This window comes from Hirundo rustica, chromosome 3, assembly GCF_015227805.2.
Source record: "Hirundo rustica isolate bHirRus1 chromosome 3, bHirRus1.pri.v3, whole genome shotgun sequence".
NCBI classification, from domain to species: Eukaryota; Metazoa; Chordata; class Aves; order Passeriformes; family Hirundinidae; genus Hirundo; species Hirundo rustica.
This window is the reverse complement of record NC_053452.1, coordinates 24247682-24266334: the sequence shown is the minus strand read 5'-3', so window position 1 is coordinate 24266334 and position 18653 is coordinate 24247682. Positions and strand designations below refer to the sequence as shown.

Sequence of the window (18653 nt, the reverse complement as noted above, 5' to 3'; positions counted from 1 at the left end):
GCAGGTTTGATTATGAAGGATTGTGTATGTAATGTTTTGTTGAGTTGTATCAAACTAGACCTTCCATGCTTAAGAAAAGCATGAAAGTTGTGTAAGAACTGTGATCCAAAACTGCGCTTCAGAGGAACAGAATTAGGGATGCTTTTATGAAGAAAATAACTCTCAAAAATGATAATGGAATTGAGGTTAAATATATCTCCCCTCTATTGTTCCTTTGGCTAGCTAAGATTTTGCTTTGTTCTAAGACCATTACTATTTTGATAAAGTATATTTTACTTATTGTAGTGGTTTCACGTTCATCAAATTCTGTTTGCCAAATTTAATGTAGTGGTCTTAGTCTTTACACTCTTTTTTCCCTGTGAAATAAGATCAGGAGAAGCAAAGCAGCCTCAAGCTTAAAGATAAACAAATTGTTTTATTAACACACACCAAAAAAAGAAAATAAGTATAAATATAAACTTTCAAAACATTTCTCCTCCTCCCACAAACTGTTCATGTTCTTACAAACAACATAGGGAGACACAACCTGTGATTTTTTTTGTCAGTTTCACCATTTGAACATGATCTTTCATCACTTTGGAAGAGGAATCTCTCTAGAGTCCCATGGAGACACTCGCCACAAGACAAAAACAGTCTGGTGGCTCCCAAGGTCACAAATCTGCAACCCCCCAGAATTTTTGCAGATTGTGCTGTTCCACCCATTAGCAGCCTTTCCCCTGGCTACTCAAGGGCCTCTCAGTGAATTTAGGGTACTGTTTAAGAATGCTTCTTCTAGTATAAAACAAGGATTCTCTTCTTCTATCACTAAAATCGTCTCTATCTCCAAAGAAATAGAGACCTCCTTTTACCCCAGGAGCCAAGGGCCTCAAATCACTTTCTCTCTAAAAACATCTTAATCTCAAAGGCTGAGACCTCCTTTTACCCCAGGAGCAAAGGGGCTTACTCTGTTCAAAATTCTTAATTAAATCTCAATTACATCAATCCACAACCTTTGACTAGAACCAGCATTCCCCCAAACAACCTTAAGATACTACAAGAAATAGTCCATTTTGCCATAGTTTATGCTAGAGAAGTCCAGCTAAAAATGTCCACTTCCTCAATCCCTCTGGCCAAAACTCTTTATCAGTTCTTTCGCTCTGGCTCCACTGACTTCATGCTGTGCCTTTTCTGTGTCCACTTTGTCTCTTTCTTCTCTCTCTCAGGGAAGGGTTAGGCCTTGGAAGCTTCATGTGACCAGGAAATGGTTAAATCTGCCCAGGCCTGCAGTGGCCGTGTGATCTCTGCTGGGCAGCCATCTCTCCACGTTCCCCTCCCAACTCTTTTCCTCTCCACCTGGGAATCACTGCAGGAGGGGTGAGGGAGCTCTGCCTGCAGCTGGGTGACAATCGGGGCGGCCTCGGCCCAACCGGGCCCAGAGCTGTTATCAGGGGCCTGGTGGAGATCCCTCCCTGCTCCGGGGCTCCAGGGAGGTTTTCAAAGTTTCTGATGTGAAGCTGCAGCCTCTCCTCCCTGCCGGATGGAGCCTGACCAGGCCTCGGGGCTGGCTCCCCCCAGGGTCGGGGAGCGTCAGGCCCGGCCAGCCAACAGAACGCTCCCACTCCATGTTACCTGTTCAGCTGGCTGGGAGGAAAAGGACGGGCTCAAACAAATTCAGGATTTATGCCGGTGCTTCCCAAAGTTGTATTTGACATTCTCAGTGATCAAAGCATATGTCAGTATCTAAAATTAGCTTCTGATAGGTCCCTGTCCTTTCCAAAACAATTCCGAGGTCCTGACAGGGCAATATTCTCTATTCCTCTTTAACTAAAAACCAAACTGTGTTAACCTGTGACACTTATTTCTCCAAAATTTGAAATAGTATGTAGCTATTGACATTTGAGTAGTGTAGAGAATTTAACTGGTAAATGATTTTTTACTCATATTGCTGAGGATATCCTTTCTCTTGTTATTTTAGATTTTAATGAAAATGTTCATTTTGAAAAATTACGCTCATTGTAGGGTTTCTGAAACTTACATAAATGAAGCATTTCTGAAACGTATGTAACTGAGGCACCCTCAATTGCAAGAACTACCAGTCAAATCCTGTATTTTTACAGGGAACTTCAGGATTTAACAAGCTGTGTGAAGTTGGTTATAAACTTTGTTGTAATATGGAGTAAATATGGGGGTATTTTACAGGCAGTAGATAATCCTGCCAATGTGCAAGTGGCAGTTCACACTCTGTGCTGATTGTGGGGGATGCTGCCATGCCTGATGGGTGGAGTCCTCTGTTGAAGGGTTCACTGTGAAATTTTTAATGCAAATACATTGTGATTATTTGTTGTTGTTGTTGTTGTTGTTTTTTGTTGGTTGTTTTTTTTTTTAAACTTAATAAAGTTGCTTATTTCACCCCAAGCTGCAGACTTAACACTGCTGTATAAACCCTCTTTTATCCCTTTTCAGCACTTCCATCTGGGAATGGAGGGATCAATTACATCTGCTAGATCTGTTTGCATTGCCATTTCACTGTATTTTCACTTTACTTGTCAACATAACTACAGTATGTATTTAAATACGAACAAGAATAGCAAAAAATGCCTCCAGTAGTGTTTTGTCAAAAGCAACCTTCCATAATGCTTTCTGTGTTTGCACTTTGGACAATATTTCTATTAATTATGTCAGGTGTATGTAGACAATATCCATAGCGTTAAGTAATGCAGCCATTTCTCCCATTTGCAGATTGAACTTGTTCAGCCTTGATAGTCTTGCTTTTGGAACTAATCAATGATACTGTCTCAAAGTGTCTTTAAGATCAAGCTGCATACTCAGATGATGCTGTATAATGTCTAAATTCTGTTGGTCATAGTGTAGTTATATCTTAAATGACTGCTTACAGTGTTTAGAATTCAGGATCTTGGGGTAGTCTGTTGAAATGTATCAGTACAAAATTAAACTTAGGAATAATGGGCACTGTCTATATATGTTGAATTATATCTAGTAGGGCTCTGATAATTTTTCCTTCTTGTTATTTATTCTAATAAATTGGTTCTATGCATGCTTATTTTTAATACTCATTAAAAATATTTCCACAAAATATCCAATAGCTAAAGCGCCTATGAAATAAACTTACAAAACTTTTGTAGTAGCAAGTGTTTTAGATATATATTTTATATAAATATATATGCTTTTTAAATAATGTTTTGGACAGAGTGAAAAATGAGGCAAAGTTGGCATGTCATGGCATCTACAGCACACAACCTTGTTTTCCCTCCCTGTCCAAACTCACTGCCTCAGCTTTGTCCATCCCAATCTCCTTCAGCTCTGATATCTCAAGTTAGCAGTACCATTAACTTTTCATGCTTTTGGTAAGCCAAATCCTTTGGCTTTTGGTTCAGTGTCAAAAGTAGTGATATTTTTATGTTCCACTTCCCTGTCCACGAGAGGCTGGGGGTGTGTGTCCCATCAGAAATGGTAGCAGATTTGATGACTGCCATGGAGAACAGCTGGGAGAACTTGAAAAGATCAGCCTGGCTGAGGATGTGCAAGGTGGCTGCTTTGCATACAGCTCTCTCCTGAAACTCCGCAAGTTTCTTTTTCTCCCTGTCCCAGCACAAACATTCTGAGTGCTTGGTCCTAGGAAGAAAAGGTTTTCAGAGCTAAAAATACAGACTGTGTCCAGCTCCAATACAGAAAACTGTCTGTACAACACAAAATATTTTAGTGAAGAGAGGGAGACAAAATACAGTACATATCCAGGCAGGAGGAATGCAGAAAGATAACTGGATGCACTTCATGCAGTTTAATTGCACAGTAATGTAACAATAATATAAAAGGTGGAATGATTTCAGGAAAGGGTTGTGAAAAATACAGATTTAATGATGACCAGCTAGATGGTTCTGGCAGGATGTTTTTCTGTTACAAGGCAGCTTTCCAGTGAGAAATTTGTTGCTCTCCTCTCTGCCCTGCTGAACAAGTGGACTTTCCTTCCTTGTTAACTCCTGGAATTTCTGCAGCTCATTATGTGTCTGCTGTTATGAGGATGCCATTAGCTATCTGATGATTTCTCATGCTCTTTCAGTTAGAAAGCAGCACACAGCAAGCAGTACTGTTAAAATAAAACTGTGTTGTATTCAAAAAGACCAATTAGATTTCTTGGAATAGAATGCTCAAGAGCTTAGTATATGCCAAAATGTTTTCTGTATATGTGAAATATAAGCCCATTCCAGAGGAAGTCTAGTCCTGGGAATAAGATACTTGCATTTTCCATCTGTGCCACTATGCACACAGTTAATCTGAGATTATATGGATAGTCCCATAAGGCTGGCACATACTTCAGATATAAGGTAAATGTCTCAAATCAGCAGGTACCTCCCTGTAGTGTCAAGGATTTCCTGGTATATTGTTCATGAGCTTGGCTCTCCTGAGTTATCTTAGCAATGAAGGAACCAGAAAAGGGGAAGAAATGCTGACAGATACTGTCAATGTATGTTGTTAGGGCTGAAGATTTCAGACATGGTTCTTGTAATTTAATGTGGTCTAACTTGTACTTACTGTCAGAAGTCCTCAAAATTAATTTCCTTACTGATGTGAGCAGAACACAAATGTAAGGTCTGCTTCTTAGAAATTCTATATTTGAAGGAGACAAAAGGGATTTTTTTGATGATTCTTTATCATGGAGAGAATTCAGTCCCTTGCAATTTAGTGCAGTACAGAGCAGAAAAGGGTAAAGAGATTCCACAGCAGTTTTGCACAGACTATCTACTTGCATGTGACAGAAAATGTGCTGGTGACCAGGGTGCTTACATTATTTCCAATAAGAGTATATACACATTTTATGTTTTATGTGTGTTATATTTTGAATGTTAATACTTTATTGAATAAATATTCCAACAAGAGATTTGTGAGCTTCATAACATGCACCTAAATCTTTACAAATGATGATAATCTTAAATTTCATGTGTCATCACAGAAAGGAAATTGTGTGTTATACTTTTGCTCTTTGCTTTATCAATTCTTTATATTTGTTATTATTGTTTTGAAACACAGTGTTTGTACAATACTCAGCAGAGTAGTAATTTTTAATAATTAAAATTTTGTGTATCTTTCTTGTCTTACAGAAGTTTTGACGTTGGGCTGCATCGCTTTCTGGTCAGGTAAGCTAATACTTTGAATTGCACTCCCATGTTTAAACTGTGGTTTAACCTCAGCTGGTAGCCAGGCCCCATGCACACTCACTCCCCACAGTGGGAGCAAAACAAGGAATTCATTCACTCCATCTTGTGTAATGGTGACTTGTGTAATGGAAGACATATGTCCTGACTCAGAACATCCCCCCACTGCTTCCATCTCTCCCCAGCTTGGTATGCCAAGTGTGACACCTTATGGCCTGGGATATCCCCTGGGGTATCACCTGTCCTGGCTGTGTCTCCTCCCTCTCCTCCCCTTGTGTACCCCCCCGAGTCTACTTCTTGGTAGTGTGAGGAGCAAAACAGGCCTTGACTGTGTGTAGGTGCTGCTCTGCGGTAACAAAAGCATCCCTGTGTTTTCAGCAACACTGTTTTCAGCACAAATCCAAAACACAGCCCCTTACTGGCTGCTGTGAAGGAAACAGACCCTATCCCAGCAAAAACCAGGAAGTGTGTTAAAAAGCATTTCTGTTGTTAAAGGTAGAAATTATTGTGTGAATTCAGTACTACTCTATACTTTCTATGGTAAGTTCTTCTATTGTTTTCTGTTCATTTTTTAGTAGGAAAAACTTTAACTGTTTGTCTTGGCTATCTACCCAATGTCACTCTCTAATTAACTTCTTCAGGAAAACATGATTCAGGAAGTTTTCAGTAGCTGTGAGAATCTTAATTTTTCTTGTATTGAAGAAAACCTTTTAAAAACTCTTTTCCACTGGTAACTCTAGTACCTTCATACCTTGCAAAAAGGGCTTGAATTTAATGGAAGACTTGGAATCTGGAGGGGAGTCTTATATTCTCAACAGAAAAAGAAGTTTATTCAATGCATGCAATGGACTATGTTCTGAAGATGAATAAGGAAAGTGGAGTCATTGTTTGAGTTTTGGTTGATGGCATTTAGAGGGATGAAGCAATTAAAGCAGGGCCACTTCAGCAAGAAAAGGGAGGTTAATGAATTTGAATTCTACATTGAGAAAGTGTTTTTGCTGTTTAGAGTTTTTTGTGTGGGCAAAGTCACGGATGTTCACCAAGAACGTGTTTGCCTTCATTTTTAATAAAATACTTGTTACAATCTACTGATCTTTACAAAGAAGTGTACCATGAAAGATGAATTTTTCTGTGGCCTTTGGGTACTTAGAGAATGAATTCTATCAGTTATTTCATCCACTGAAATGTCTATTAGTGAGGAACTCTACCTTGGAAGAATGAATCCAATATGTATGAACCAGAATATGCTGTTTGGGTCCCACCATGAGGATCGGATGGTGTCAGCCTTTCCTTGAGTTGGCTTTGCTGCTGAACTCTTTATTTTAGGCTACTTTCTCATATTTCCTGGATAAAGACTGTCTTCATCCTTCACACAGGAATCTTTGTGGCTTTAATGCCTTGTGGCTTTTTTGGCACCAGATATGAGATCATACAAACCTAGGTCACAAGGAAGATTGGGTTTGATTTAAGGTTGCACAGGCCAGCCCACTTCTCATAACCTTTGAGCTGTAGACTTTGTAAAGTTAGGGCTGTTTCTTTCTGTGTAACATTAAAATGCTTAACAGATAGCTCCCTTCATTAAAGGCACAGTGTCAATATTACTGAATGTACTTGTGGTTTAGAGTACTTAGACAACTGGATATATAAATTCTGATATCAGTTCTATAAAACTAGTTATATCTATATTTTGATGAGCAGATTTTGTTTGTAAATAATTGTGTAAGAAATTGAAATCATCAAATTGAAACATAATTTTAAGGATACTACTTTATAAAAGAAATACAGTGTCCAAGGAGGTCTTTTGGGAATGTGTAAAACTACTTAACCAAGAGTAGAATCATGGAAAGAAAGCATTGATGTTCTAAGTTTGAGCCCCTGGTAATGCTTCTGCCATAAAATACTTTCATTTACTCTATACAAGGAGTGTAATAAGATATTATTCTCTCATACAGCATTGCTTTACATCCCAAGGAGATGCAGTATTTGAGTTGTATTTTTGTGTGATCCTGGACTGCAAGTAGCCATGGAATTGGCATGAGGAGATTGTCATCTTTGACTAATGTATGATTTTTTCAAAGCCAGCTGTGTCCTGTGCAGTTCCTCTTCTAACTTTAGCTTAGACATTTTCAGCCTGTTACCTACCTTTGTTAATTACATCGTCTGCTTTCCCTGTCACTGTGCTGCTGAGGAGGAATTACTTTCTCTTCTATTGCACCAGAATGAGTTTTGCTTGGTGTTATCTTAACTTAATTTTTTTTTTTTTAAAAATCCTTTTAATAGGTGACTTTAGAGTAGGCAACAGACTTGGTGTTAATATCTTCTGTTGGTCTGCCTTGTGAATTTTAGAAAGTTACTGCCTTTATTTGCCTAGACAGTCTTTGCTCCCAAGAACTTGCAGTTCATCTCCTGTGTTCGTACTACGCTGTCATATGTGTTATACTCTCCTCTTCACAGTTTTCATTTCCATTTGAAATAAAACAGTAGGAAAGAAAAAGACCATCAAACCTGAGTTGCAGGAAGCATTGAAAGTCTATGAGGGGGGATTTGAAATGCAAAAGAGATTATATTGTTTTAAGTATAATGACTCGACCCTGTTATGGGACAGGGAACGCAGTATGACACTTGCAAATACAAAGTGCGAGGCCACCAAAACTGAAAATACTCTCTAAAATACTACTGCTAAAAGGACAATCTGCGTAATTAAATGCTGATTAAGGAACTAGGGCTGTATGTACTAGCCTGGTGTACACAGTCAGTGGCTTCCCCAGGTGAGGCATGACACAAAGTATTACAGGAAATAACAACTACACAGGTTTTTTTCTGTGTTCTTAGTAAAGAATTAGTAGAAAATAATTTCTGTCCACCTATCTATGTCTTAAAAAGGGTATCAGAAGCACAGTTCAAGATTGCTTGGAAAAGTTTAAAAATCTCATGTTTTCAAATGTACTATGGATAGGTACATATTATGCTGTAATGGCTAATTATGTGTTGTTTACTGACTTGGACTGAACTGGATTCTGGGACTAGATTTTTAATTGCTGCTTGCAAACTGAAATCAAATGGCATCATGGAACTTATATTTGTGAAAGTAAAGCACAGTTGAGTATGTGGGGATCTGGGTTGTGAACATTTGTTAGCTATACCATTATATTTGAAGGAGGGATCCTGGAAACTCACCGGGGAAGGATTAGTACTTTTGTGATGAAAACTGGCATTTGGTAGTAGTAATGCAAAATATACTACTAAATTTGGAAGGTTGTTTTCCCCATGTTTTCACAAAGTGATATGAAAGAACCTATTTGTTACTGCTTTAGGGTTACCAAAATTATTAATCATGTATTTAAATCACGTAAGTACAGTACAAATGTAGTAATATTTTTCCAATGTGACTGCAGGAAAAACAACCCTTTTTCTCCAAATCTGAGCATTCTCAGAATAGAACAATAGATGTATTTTCAGTGTTAAAAATATATGGAAATAGTCTTTAGCATAGCAGTTTAGAGGAGAAAGAGTAAGAGAGGCTGCCTGTTGCTCTTTGCTCACTGAAGTTATTTTATCTAGGCGTTTCATCCAGTGCTGAGAACAGGGCATTGGATGAAATAAAATTGTGAATTTGTGGGAATATTTACAGTCCTGATGCCAAACAGTGCTTCCTTTCGGACAGCACTGATGAGAACAGTGGGGAAGAATGACAGTTCCTGCAGGCATGATTCTTTTGAAAAATCTCTGTGCTTTCAGCTCTGCTGTGGCTTTGAAAAAGTGTGAATCATACTCATTTCAGTACAGATCTGGCTTTGAAGAGAGCTGCAGGACCACGCACCCCCAGTGTCTCTGAAAGGCGTCCATCTGTTAGCAGTGCTCTCAGTTCACCCCATGGTTTGCAATTACTTTAGCTTGTTTATAGTTGCAGGTTGTTAAGGTTAGCTTAGTCCTTGGTGCAAAGGTACTCTGGATACAAAACTTGGAAATCACACTTTTTTTTTAGTTTTCTCAGGTAAAGCATGGCATAGTTTACCTCTGGGATGAAAAACTACTGTGTGATGACCTCTACTGATTTTTAGTTAGGAAAAAGACACCTCTGTGTAAGGGCAGAATGATCCTATGGTTAAAGAGGGGATTATTGTTCTAACTAAGGTATGATTAGAAATAAGAAATGGGAAAATCTGCTCATCATCTAGTCAAGTCCTGTATTAGTTTGCTGTGGAATCCTGTGGGATCCCACATCTTCAAGCCGTCCCAAGCCAAAGAAATTTATGCCCCTGCTTAAAAAGAAACCTAAGCAGATCTTTTTATCACTGTATTGAAAAAAATCCCCACAAAAACAATTGACCAAAAAACCCCAACACACCCCCAAATTTCCACAATTAACAACTCCCAAACTTCTGAGCTTCCCCTTTCTGTTTAATGCACCCAGGTCTTGGAAAGTCAACATAAGCTGCAGCAGTTCTCTAACTCCATTCCTAGGTAAGCTCAGTGGTGATTCTTGGCTCCAACCTCTGGACACAGATTCTGTGTGAGGATCAGTGTGATACATGGCCCTCTCTTGGGAGCCAAATACCACTGCTAATGCTATTCTGTCTCTTTTGAATGTAGCTGCCCATAAAATACTATTGATGATCTAATATGTTGTAGCTGGGATAGACAGCACAGTATTGATGAGATTCCAGTTTTCTCCAGCAGCATTGATAAAGGTATGTGGATAGACATCTCTGCCTTTGAAAGTGCTAGCTATCCCAAGGATGCATTCTTTTTACTTTGTTATGTCAAGAAATTTGACTTTTTGAGTCATTCTGTGTCCTGGATACCTAGTGAGCCTTAAAGCATACACAGCAGTCATAGAATCATACAATAGTTTTTGTTCTAAGGGGCCATTAACGATTGCCTGTCCCATCTTACCCTGGAATGAGCAGGTACAGCTTCAATGAGGTCAGGTTGCTCAGGGCCCTGTCCAACTTGACCTCAAATATTTCCAGGCATGAGGTGTCTACTGCCTCTCAGGGCAACTTGTTCCAGTGTTTCATCACTCTTATTGTAATAAAAATTTTTCTTCCTTCTGTCTGTTTGAATCTACCCTCCTTTAGCTTGAAGCCATTGTCCAGGTGCAGCAGGCTCTATTCAACAATCTGTCCCCATCTTTCTTATAAACATCCTTTGAATCTTGAAGGGTTGCAGTAAGGTCTTTCTAGAGTCTTCTCTAAGTTGAACAGTCCCAGTTCTCACAACACTATGTGCCCAAGCTGTCTTCTGAAGCAAACCACAGTGTTTTTCCAAGAACAAAATCTTGTGTTTGGTTCTGGGGTTCTTCACACCAATAGACCACTTGTTTCTCATGGGTGGTGTGGATACAAGTACACTGACTTGTCTTCCTGTGCCACCACCTCATAGTTCCTTAGTATCCACTCTTGGAATTTCTCTTGAGGATGACATTTTAGTCAGCTTATTGCCATAAACTATGGCCACAATGCTGCACTCACCTTCCTTCAGACACCTTGAGGTAAACAGGGTACCCTATAGAACAATTTCTGCATTGAATGGGTTTGGCTGGTCTATTCCAAATAAGGTTAATCCTAACCAGTGTTGCTAAGTCTTTGTACTGCTTTCCCTGAAAGTCCCAGATGACTGTTTGGAGCAGGCCTATTTGACTTTTATGTGTACCTGTGTCAATGGGAGACCTACTGAATAAAAAATACTCTTTTTTTAGTATAATCAGTGGTATATCTATAAAAATTTAATGTATCTGTCTCATTTTTCTCACTTGGATCAGTGTTTGCTCAATAGTATTGAGTAAGCAGAAATATGTCTGCATGAAGGAGAGCAATTTATATATATCTGTAATCGTCAGAGTCATGTAGACAGTAAAAACTGCCAACAATGCTTAAAATCTACTGATAGGCTTCCTGGGGAAGGATCCAGTAACGCTGGTGATTTGATTGTCTGTGCAGGTAGGATCACTGGGTGTAGAATATGTGTAACTGCTGTACTTGAATTCTCTTTTGGGTAATTTCTATCTCTAATCCCTAGCCTTTAAACAAAACAAGGAGACTTGCATGGTATGAGGCTCTAGTAAGTATTCACTAGTGTTGAATTCCTGGGATCTTTGTACTCCTCTGGAACAGTGCACATAAAGCCAGTGGAGAGAACAGAAGCGGTATTTTCAGTCAAGCGTGTCCAGCTGTGATATAAGGTTCTGGAGCAGACTAAGACAAAAATTGGCTGTTTCCCATTTGTGTTGTGTTACAAAAACATCCCTTTGGAAAAGAAAGCCCACTGAAATAATGCCTCCTTAGCCAAGGAGCTAAGAGGAACAAAAGGTGATTCTTCCCATCTTTGGAAATATTTGATGTAGATGTGGTGTGATGTTTTGGAGACAGCTTTTGTAGGGACTTACTTGAAATTTTGTGAATATTAGCATATATTAAACCTAAATATGTAGTCTTGTTGGTAATAAACACAATTGTAATAATTAGTGGATGTGATTGAATTGGCTTCATGTCTAATTTATACATAATTTTAAGGTGAAAGCATTTGTTTTGTTGCTGTGAAGAGGCGGTGATATTAGCTTAGAGAATTCTTTCTTACTTGTATTATGGGGCCTTATGGTTTCTGCAAAATTAATTTTAAAGTTTTAAAGCAGAAGAGAATAGCAGCTAATCCATCCATAGAGACCTCATCATGGAGAAGTTGAAAAATATATCTCTTTTTATAAAATACTGCAGTTGCATCCATCTGCATTGCAGACTCCTGTGAGCTCTGGAAGTTTTGCAATGTTTGCTGTTGTTTGTAATTTTTGAATGGGTCAGCACTAGTCTAAATGTGTTCCTGTTGAAAGCAGTGATAAGAGCGAAGTGGTATTAATAAAAAGAAAACAAAAAACCTCAGTAAAAACCAACAAGCTGGATAGTGCTTGGAATCTTCTAAAAAGTTCCAATTTTTAGGCCAACATGACCGCTGCTAGAAGTCTATAATTAAACTGCTGTGGATTGCATTGGGAGGTTCTGTGACTTTTCCTGTGTGTGTATCAAGCACAAGTGTGAACTGTACAAGTGACCGTGATGTGTAAAATCAGTTGAGGTGTCTTAGAGTGGGACAGTGTCCAAAATACCTTGTTTGTTTTAAAACAAGGCAACCTTAAAAATTTGATGAAACAGTAATAAAGACTGGGTGCTAAATTGCTTCAGAGGAATTGCAGTCTCTCAAACACCTTCTCAGAATGAAACCTTTTATTTGTTTAAAACAGCAAACAATCTGTTGTTACATAATGAATTAGCATCGAGCATGTTGCAAAAATAAGGCTGGGGTTTGTATAAACAAAACTGAATCTTTATGTAAATGTTATGTAAATGTGACATTTAACTTAAACTGTTGAAGTGGGGAAGTTGGGATTAACAATGTACAGATCTCATCATGTTTATGTGTTGCAACTGTGAATTAAAACAGTTTGTTATTTTTGTTGCAGGGTGTTTGAGTTACTATCTATGAGTAAGAAATACACTCTGAAACATGAAGTATTTAAAGATTCAGTTCATGCTACTGTTAAATAATTTTACTGAGTGTTTTAGCAGAGCTGCATCAAAGGTTACGTTTCAGTGTATTGGAAGAAAGTGTGTGCCCAGCAATCTTGAACCACCTGTGATTTAAAGGGTTCTGAACTTATTCTTTGTGTAGTCCTGGAAGTTATGTCACAGGAACCTTTTGTCCCTAAGTGCCAGAATTTGGCTGGAGTTTACATGTGATTTCAGTCTGAGGGACTTTGCATCTTTTATAGATTGAGCAATCAGTATTTCAGAGTCACAAAAGTGAATATATAAAAATATTCACTACATAAGCAACATTTTAATGCATCAACTTCTACCAAGCACTTCTAATTAAAGATAAGCACGTGTAAATTTTCATATGGCCTAGTGTATAAGTTTACAGAAATCTGCTTAATTTTGTTTGCTTTTTGGTTAATTTTTTTGTCTTTTACCCTTTTAATGTTGGTGTTTTTTCTTCTTCTTCTTGTAGTCCATATTTTACTTTAGCGTGCCAAAAGACATGATTACAGCTTCTAAATAGGAGGATGGGCCTGGTGTAAACTGAAGTTTCAGCGTTGTTCTGGGTTTTAGATGTGTTGCAGAAACCCACATGCTCTTCAAAGTGTAATTGTTAAGATGTAGACCAGAGCCAGAAAAAAATAGGATGAAAAGAGTACTCTTTTCTACTCCAACTGCTGGTGAATTAGTTGTATGCAGCTCAGTAAGTGCCATCGCAGCCAGCACACTCGAGTGCTCGGACTGAATCATTGTCGCCGGCCACGCTGCTGCTCTGAGCTTGCCGTCCACCCTCCCGCCCCGTGTTCACTGCCGCATGCGGGAGAAAATAAACCCCCCAGCGCCGAAGGCTTTCCCGTTTATGCCTGGCGGCTGATCCGGGGGAAGGTGCCGGGAAAAAGCTCGGGAGCCGCGGTCCCGGGCAGGAGCGGCCGGAGCGGCGGCGGCGCTCCCGCGGGGCCCTGGCCGCGCCGCGCCGCTGCCGCCGGGGGGCGCTCCCGGCCCGGGAGCGGAGGCGCCGGGAGCTGCGGCTGCTGCCGCTTCCAACACCCCCGGGCTGCGCTGCTCGTCCTGCTGCGCTCGCTCCGCCGCTGCCCGGCTGCGCCTGCGACGGGACCGCACCTTGCTGTCTCTAGAACCTCTTGGGGAGTCCATCAGGCTCCCCCGCTGGTGGTTTTTCGTTGGTTTTCGTTTGTTTGCTTTGTTTTGTTTTGTTCGGTGGTTTTGGGTGTTTTTTTTTAGATGGTCCTGTTTTAGGAAACGTGCATTCCAGAAGATGCAGTCTATTACCCAATCTCCTCTACTTTTGTGCCTTTTCTTCCCGAAAGCACAAGATCAGACAGTAGGTAGTTCATACAACATACAAGATGCTAGGAAGAGCTGCTCAGAATAATCAATTTGGCTTAGCACCAGAGAATACAGAATGATTCCCTTTGCCCCCGTGGGTCAGGGAAGCTTGCATGCCTTTCTCTTCCTTGGCTACTTTAGTGTCGCTAGGTAGCTTTAGTGTACTTTAGGGTGTTATGGAGACTGATGTGTCCTTTCATGAAGATCATGGATCTTTGGCTCATCTTTGTGCACAGGGTCAGCTTGCTTCACCTTACCTGAGTCTAGAAGTAGATTTGAGGTGGTTGTGATACCGCATGTCAAAGCTTAAATTTAATCCAAAGTTGTAAACTACAAAGGTTTCTCACATCGTGACATCTGGATAGAATGTCATCAGATGCGTTATTGAAGTAGAGAGAACATCCTTCTCTCATGGCCATGCAGCAGTGTCTGGCAGTTTCAATCACAGTGATAACCTGGTGAACCGTGTGGTTGTTAGTATGCAGTCTGCTTTCAGTCCTTATCTCCTGTACTTGGTTCTTAGGTTCTCTGAATAGTACAGGAGCGTTTATAGACTTAAGGCAGTCTATGAGTTTAAACATCTAACTTAGAGCAAGGTGCAAGGAGTGAACATGGGAAACGAAGCAAAAAGAGGAGAGGAAAGGATGAAGCAGGAGGTTTGATAACTCATACCTAGTTACCCCTAGATCACATAGATTGTTTTAGAGTTTGTGTGGAGGTGAAAATACTTTGAGATACTTGAATGGAACATTCAGTGATTTAGTGATTGTCAAGCTGAATAAGATACCATATTGAAAGCCGTATTCTCTCTGGATTGATGCCTAAGTGGTGTGTGGAATTGCTGAGTGCAACTTACAGGCCACCAGTGTTATGGGAGTTTCTGCAGAGATGAATGCTGTTGTGACTCACCAGTGGTACTGTGATGGGAGGCGCAATTCCAGCTTCACTGTGGACTGTGGGAATTTATTGAGATACAAATTTCACTTTGAAGATGTCCGTGTTTTTTCTTTTCATAGATGAAGCAGGATAATGGTCATCTTTTGTAAAGTGCTTTGAGATTTATGGATTAAGAATGCTATATAAGAGCTCAGTGATGTTTAGTATAAGCACTTTATGTAACATCAAGAACAGATGATAAAACAGGACAGGAAGTAACTATTGGATTTAGACTTGTCCTATTGCAGATATGAATTTAGAGCTGAAAAAAGGAAATAAAGTGATTTCAGTCTGTATGTGCTCTTAATTGCATATATTTAGGTGAGTTATATATGTAGATAGGAAACTGTAGTAGAAAGTGATCTTTTAAGCAGCTCAGGTAAAATCAAGAAAGAATGTATAAAATACACAAGTTAACATCTTTACAAATATGTGCTGTTTGTGGTGTACTGTTTAAGGGGAAACACTGCTTTCCTAGCTCCTAAAGAAATTAGGCTGTGTGAATCAAAATTTCATGCAGACTTCCATCTTAGAGGTGACAAACAAATAATTGCATAGGTTTCATGCTTTTGAAGGAATGAAGGGTCAAAAGCTTGAGGCTTCTATTTATCTTACTGTCTGAAAAAAGTGAGTAAAATAACATGCTGTAGGCTTCCTATTCTATCCCCAAAATGTAATTGCAGTACTTCCATGCAGTGCTGAAGAATGAGCTAAGGTCATGGCAACCAAAGGATAATTATTACTGTCAGCTGTCATGCGGTTCTTGCTTCCTTTGTCCTGGAGAAGATTTATCACTTTCTTGCAAGAGACATAGCTGGATACTTGAAAAGTTGGCTCCACTTTCCAACCAGCCTCTGCTGCTCTGTTCTTTGTGAACAGCAAAATGCCATTTGCTTGCTGGAATTATGTGATGCAACACCAAACTTAAAAAAACCCAAAACATTAAATAAAGAACAATTCTGCCTTGACTGATGTAAAGAGAATCAGGATGTATAAGTAAATCAGTATTGCTCTGCAATTTTTCGTGGATACTAGTGCTATGTAATGAATGTTATCTCCTGTAGCTATAGAGATAACAGTATTCCTTGTGCTAGGGCTTTCAGACACAGTTGTGGTAGATTTAGAGATTATTTAAAATGTATCTAGCATTTTGGTACAATGAATTGCTTTGCAAATCTGGATTAGACTATTGCTCTGAAAGTATTAAATATTGGACATTTACTAGTGAAGTGCAGTAGTTTTAAATACTGTCTTCAGTTTTTTGCCTAGTGATAAGGAGCTGGCATTAGTATATAAAGAACAGTAGTGTTTTTCTTTGAGTTACTCTTATCTATGTATGTATGTGTATATGTGTGTATTAGAAGTATATGTATATATGTAAAATATATTACCTAGATGGATGGAAATGGAGATTCAAAACAGGCCATGTCTTGCTCAGGTAGATTTTCCTATTTGAATGCCCTCAGAGTATGGAAATAACTCAGGGGCAAGTATTGTTCAAGAGTAACCTAAGAGGAGTTGATCCTGCCATGAACAGGGATTAGCCGATCTCTGCAAAATTCACAGATTGTCTAACAGAGTGTGTTCACGGACGGAAATTTTTGCAAACACAAAGCAACAGTGGAATATAGAAGCTTGTCTGTAGGATGGTAGACAGGCTGATAGTGTGTATTCTACACAAGTTTCCAGGACGCTCTTTGGCTAAAACACAGCAGGACAAATGTTGCTTCTTAGAAAAAAATACCTGTCTCTGAATGTTATATAAGTAGTCTGTACTGTACTGCTTGAGTCACCATCCCTGGAGGTATTTAGAAGACATGTAGTCATGGTTCTTAGGGACAAAGTTTGATGGTGGGCTCAGCAGTGCTGGGTCAGTGGTTGGACCTGATTATCCTAAGAGTCTTTTACAAACAAAACAATTCAATGATTCTAATTAGCACATTTTGTTGAGATCAGTACTGCAGGACTGCTGTCACCCTCAAAGTGAGCTGTGCTGCTGTGTGATGGCTGTGTAAACGGGACCTAAGGCCAAGTGCTGCTTCTTACCTGAGTGACGTTGGTATCCAAATATCAAGAACTCAAAAATACCTCCAGAATTTTCTGTGCTGGGTTCTCCATGTAGAACTTCTGAGTTTTTGATGGCATGTCTGGAATCTTCTTAGTACTACTGGTACTACAAAGTTACTTGTCATTCCTCCCCAAGCAATAAGAAACTTGGTTAAGATAAAAGTTTATAGGGGATAAAAAAATGACCTGATTTAGATGACATTTTTGCTTCAACGTGTTGTTATACAGAATTAACCTTTCATTTATGGTGATGACTCAAGAGCTTCTTTTGCATTTTAAGTAAATGATTAAAACTGCAACTGTTGAAATTGATAGAGCTGGAGAGCAGCCTTTGATGATCAGGAAGTTTTAGTTGATAGCCAAGCAAGAGCTTTTACTTATATGTGAAAAACCTCTAGCTTTATCATTGGTTTCAAGGCAAGGTATCATCTTCTACTGAAAATAAATTACTGATGAAATGTTAGCAAACGAACTCGGGTCAAGGGGTCATCCTCTGTGCACATTCAGCAGGGGTTTGTCCTATATAATATAGGTAGCACCAGCAGTGAGTAGATATCCGTGTGTCTTAGTGCTCCACTGGACAGTCAGCTGTTGAAACAGACGTGACATATGATGGTAGCTTTCTGTAATGCAGATCTTAATAAATGTTTCATTTCTCCTTGTTTATAGTGTCTTGTTTATAAACTATGTAAACAGCAAAATGGGGATAGTTAACAAAGTAACCATGGAAACCTGGTTTATCCTCTTTCTCCCTCTCTCTGTGGAAACATGTTTTGACAATTGTTCTGGTTTCTTCCCCTCACTGTGATTTGAACTGGACTAACAAAATTACTAATAAAAAATATATTTTAAGTTATTGGTTTTTTAGTGACAACCAAAGGGCCAATATTTGCATGATCAGCATAAGGAGGGATTTTGCATTCATTCTCACTGCAGGAATAAAGTATGTGCCTCAAATAACTGTCTGTAACACTAGTAGCAAGCCATGGCTGGGCAAAATACACTCCTGTGTTTCTGAAAAATTGAATCTTCCAAGTTGTGGTTTAAAACTTAGTAGTGTTTAAATCAGGAATGAAGTGTTTCATGCTTTTTGGATGATACAGACGATTGTCAAAACAGAACAACTTCAACTTCGCAGAACAACTGTCTCTGAATCTACAGAACTGACAAAAAGGAATGTGAAAGGAAATAGTGTTTTATATTTGGAAATCATTAGGCTTCAATGTTAGAAGTACTGGAAAAAAAAGAAGACCTGTGTAAGGGCTAATTTACCTTTCTAATTAATTCTTCACAAAATAACCATTGCAAATAATAAATACGTACTTTATATAATCTGAGACAATTTTAAGAAACGTGTAAGTATGATAAAACTTGGTGGTAATGCTTCACATTTGTGTTTTAATTCTGGAGTATTATTTCAAGATGATTCTCTGTTAGCGTAACAGTAATTAAGCTTAAACTCAGCAGGAAGGGTTAGTGCTCTTAGTTTTTACTAAATGAACAAACTGTTTCAGTAATTTAAAAACAAATTACTTTTTTTGGATTAACTTTGTTTCAATGGTCAGATACAACATGACATCTATTATCTGAATGCTTTTATTGCAGCTTGACTTCATTGGAGTTG

The 18653-nt window shown here is 39.0% G+C and overlaps 1 protein-coding gene across 3 annotated transcripts in view; it reads left to right on the top strand.

The window, feature by feature from the left end:
• Positions 1-18653, top strand: part of HHAT (hedgehog acyltransferase) — a 151253-nt gene that overhangs the window by 31848 nt on the left and 100752 nt on the right. For all 3 annotated transcript variants that reach the window (XR_005700262.1, XM_040060444.2, XM_040060445.2), the window contains exon 9: positions 5097-5132. Coding sequence is in view for 2 of the 3 variants with exons in the window: in XM_040060444.2 (XP_039916378.1) it covers positions 5097-5132 (36 nt within the window). In the remaining variant the exon portion in view is untranslated. The remainder of the gene's footprint in view (positions 1-5096; positions 5133-18653) is intronic.